At 49.3% G+C, this 2,995-nt stretch overlaps 1 protein-coding gene across 1 annotated transcript in view; it reads left to right on the forward strand.

The window, feature by feature from the left end:
• EMH_0053080 (uncharacterized protein) overlaps positions 1 to 660 on the forward strand; it is a gene marked incomplete at both ends in the record, with an annotated part of 2,092 nt that extends 1,432 nt beyond the window's left edge. The window contains one exon of the mRNA XM_013496948.1: positions 1 to 660. This exon is cut by the window's left edge and continues 905 nt beyond it. Coding sequence (XP_013352402.1) covers positions 1 to 660 — 660 coding nt within the window.
• Positions 661 to 2,995: the final 2,335 nt, after the last annotated feature.

The following is a 2,995-nucleotide window of genomic DNA, read 5'->3' on the forward strand; positions in this document are numbered from 1 at the left end:
GACAGAGAAAAAGAAAAAGAAAAAAAAGAAAAAGGAGACAGAGAAAAAGGAGACAGAGAAAAAGGAGACAGAGAAAAAGGAGACAGAGAAAAAGGAGACAGAGAAAAAGAAAAAGGAGACAGAGAGAAAGAAAAAGAAAAAAAAGAAAAAGGAGACAGAGAAAAAGAAAAAGGAGACAGAGAAAGAGATATAGATAGAGACAGTTGTGTTGCTGCTTCTTTTCTTTGTTTTCTTCCTTCTCTATTTGGGGTGTATAGGCAGCTAGAAAAGGAGACAAATAAAAAGGAGACAGATAAAAAGGAGACAAATAAAAAGGAGACAAATAAAAAGGAGACAGCAGAGATAGAAGAAACAAATAAAAAGGAGACAGATAAAAAGGAGACAGAAAGAGAAAAGGAGACAGAAAGAGAAAAGGAGACAGAAAAAGAGACAGAAGAGAATAATAAAGTACAAAAGGAGACAAATAAAAAGGAGACAAACAAAGAGGAGACAAAAGAAAAGGATAAAGAAAATAAAAAACAAAAAGAAAAAGAAAAAGAAAAAGAAAAAAATATAAAAATAAAAAAGGAGACAGAAGAGGAGACAGTTGTTTTGTGTATGGAGAACCTTCTGGGGGGCCTAGAGCAGCCCATGGCCATAGATATAAAACTAGGTATATAATAAAAAAAAATAAATAAAAATAAATAAATAAATATAAATAAATATAAATAAATAAATAAATAAATAAATATAAATAAATAAATAAATAAATATAAATATAAATAAATAAATATAGAAAGAGAAACAGAAAAAAATATAAAAAAATATTAAAAAATTATTTTTTTAGTTCAGAGTGCTGCTGCTTGCATGCATCCTATTTATATGTTGCTGCTGCTGCTGCTGCTGCTGCTGCTGCTGCTGCTTCTGCTGCTGCTGCTGCTGCTGCTGCTGCTGTTATTGTTGCTGCTGCAGTTTAATAACTGTATAGTTGTTTAATTGTTTGCTGTTGCTGTATCTTCTGCTGCTGCTTTTGCTGCTGCTGCTGCTGCTGCTGCTGTTGCACGTGTTGCTGTTTGCTGCCGCTGCTGCTGCTGCTGCTGCTGCTGCTGGTGCTGCTGCTGCTGTTGCTGTTTAGGGACTCGTTTGTATGGAGACAACGCGAGCAGCAGTAAGCGGGCTCGTGCTGCAGTGTATGCACGGGTGCGGGGGGCGGAGACACTAGGTGTCTCCTTTTGTGGGGTGTGGGGTGTTGAGAGGGGACAGTTGCTGCAGTATGCTGGGGGATCGCGTCTCCCGTCTGGTGTGTATAGACCCCACACCTTCTCTGCTTACGTTGATTTGTTTAGGGTCTTTATATATAAACACCCCACACATGCAGCTCAGGTGTACAGGCACCTCAGGCTTGTTCTCTCGCAGCTGTCTCTTCTCTTTCAGCACCAACAAATCCTTAACCTCTACTGCAGCAGTCTCCTCTTCATCATAGGCACCAAACACACACACACACAGGGGGCCCCCCAGGGGGGCCCCCAGGGGGCCCCCCAGGGGGCCCCCCAAGGGGGCCCCCCACACAACGGCTCAGCTCCAGGGGACACAACGGGGGCCCCTCAACAACAAGTCCATAGGGGGCACCCTGGAGGGGGCCCCCAGGGGCCCCCTGCTGGGGCCCCCCAGGGGCCCCTTGGTGGGGCCCCCCAGGGGCCCCTTGGTGGGGGCCCCCGGGGGCCCCCTGAGGGGGCCCCTATGCAGTCCGCCGACGGAAGTCCCCCTCGGGAGGCCCCTCAAGGGGCCCCTGGGGGGCCCCGTGAAGAGGCCTCTCGGGGGCCCCCTGGGGGGCCCCCTGAAGGAGGGTACTCTGGGGGGCCCCCTGGGGGGCCCCCTGAAGGAGGGTACTCTGGGGGGCCCCTCGGGGGCCCCCCTGAAGGGTACAGTGGGGGCCCCCTCGGGGGGCCCCCCATAGGGGTATGTGAGGAGGGGGGGGGGAGGGGGGCCCTGTGGTGCGGGTGAAGATGATAGACTTTGCGCATGCAACGTTGTACCCAGCGGAGATAGAAAAAGGGTACTTGACGGGGCTGGAGACACTGCTGCATGCAGTAGATGCAGCGGCTGCAGGGGGGCCCCTGGGGGCCCCCCAGGGGGAGGGGGCCCCAGGGGGGCCCCCAGGGGGGCCCCCAGGGGGGCCCCCAGAGGGTAACGAGGAGACACAGGGGGGGCTAGCGGCACTGCTAGCCCGCTGGAGAGACAGCAAGAATATGGAGGAGACAGAGAAGGGAGCTGAGGAGACACCTGAAGCTGACCCCGAAAGTTTAACTAGGAGCTGCCAGCTAGCCACCACAACGCAGCTAGCTAGCTAGCTAGCTAGCTAGCTCAGCTAGCTAAAACAAAACCCTCGATGGCTGGCTAGCTACTCGCTTCTATACGTGGAATAGCTAGCTGCTGCAGGGGGCAGGCAGCTAGCTACCAGCTAGCTACCAGCTAGCCATCAGCTAGCTGGCGGTTACTTATCTGGTGGCTGTCAGCTAGCTGTGGACTATGTAGTTGCTATCTATCAGCTAGCTACTAGCTAGCTAGCTAGCTAGCTAGCTAGCTAGATGGGGTGCTCTACACTACCTGCGCCCCTAACGGCTGGGCAGCTAGCCAACGAACTACACCTTTTTTTAGCTAGCTAGCTAGCTACCTAGCTAGCTAGCTAGCTACCTAGCTAGCTAGCTAGCTAGCTAGCTGCCTGGCTAGCTAGCTAGCTAGCCAACTACCCGTCTAACTACCTGTCTAGCTAGCTAGCTTCTTTATCTAGCTAGCTAGCTAGCCAGCTCTCTAGCTAGCTAGCTAGCTAGCTAGCTAGCTAGCTAGGTGGGGTTGTTTTATGTTAAGTATTAAAAGCCAATCGTTATACAGACGAACAGACAAACGGAGATAGTACAGCCCCTGGGGGGCAATATATAAATAAATAAATAAATATATAATATATAATATATATATATATATATATATATATATATATATATATATATATATATAT

This window comes from Eimeria mitis, genomic scaffold (assembly GCF_000499745.2).
Source record: "Eimeria mitis Houghton genomic scaffold, Emh_scaff2390, whole genome shotgun sequence".
In the NCBI taxonomy this organism is placed as follows: Eukaryota; Apicomplexa; class Conoidasida; order Eucoccidiorida; family Eimeriidae; genus Eimeria; species Eimeria mitis.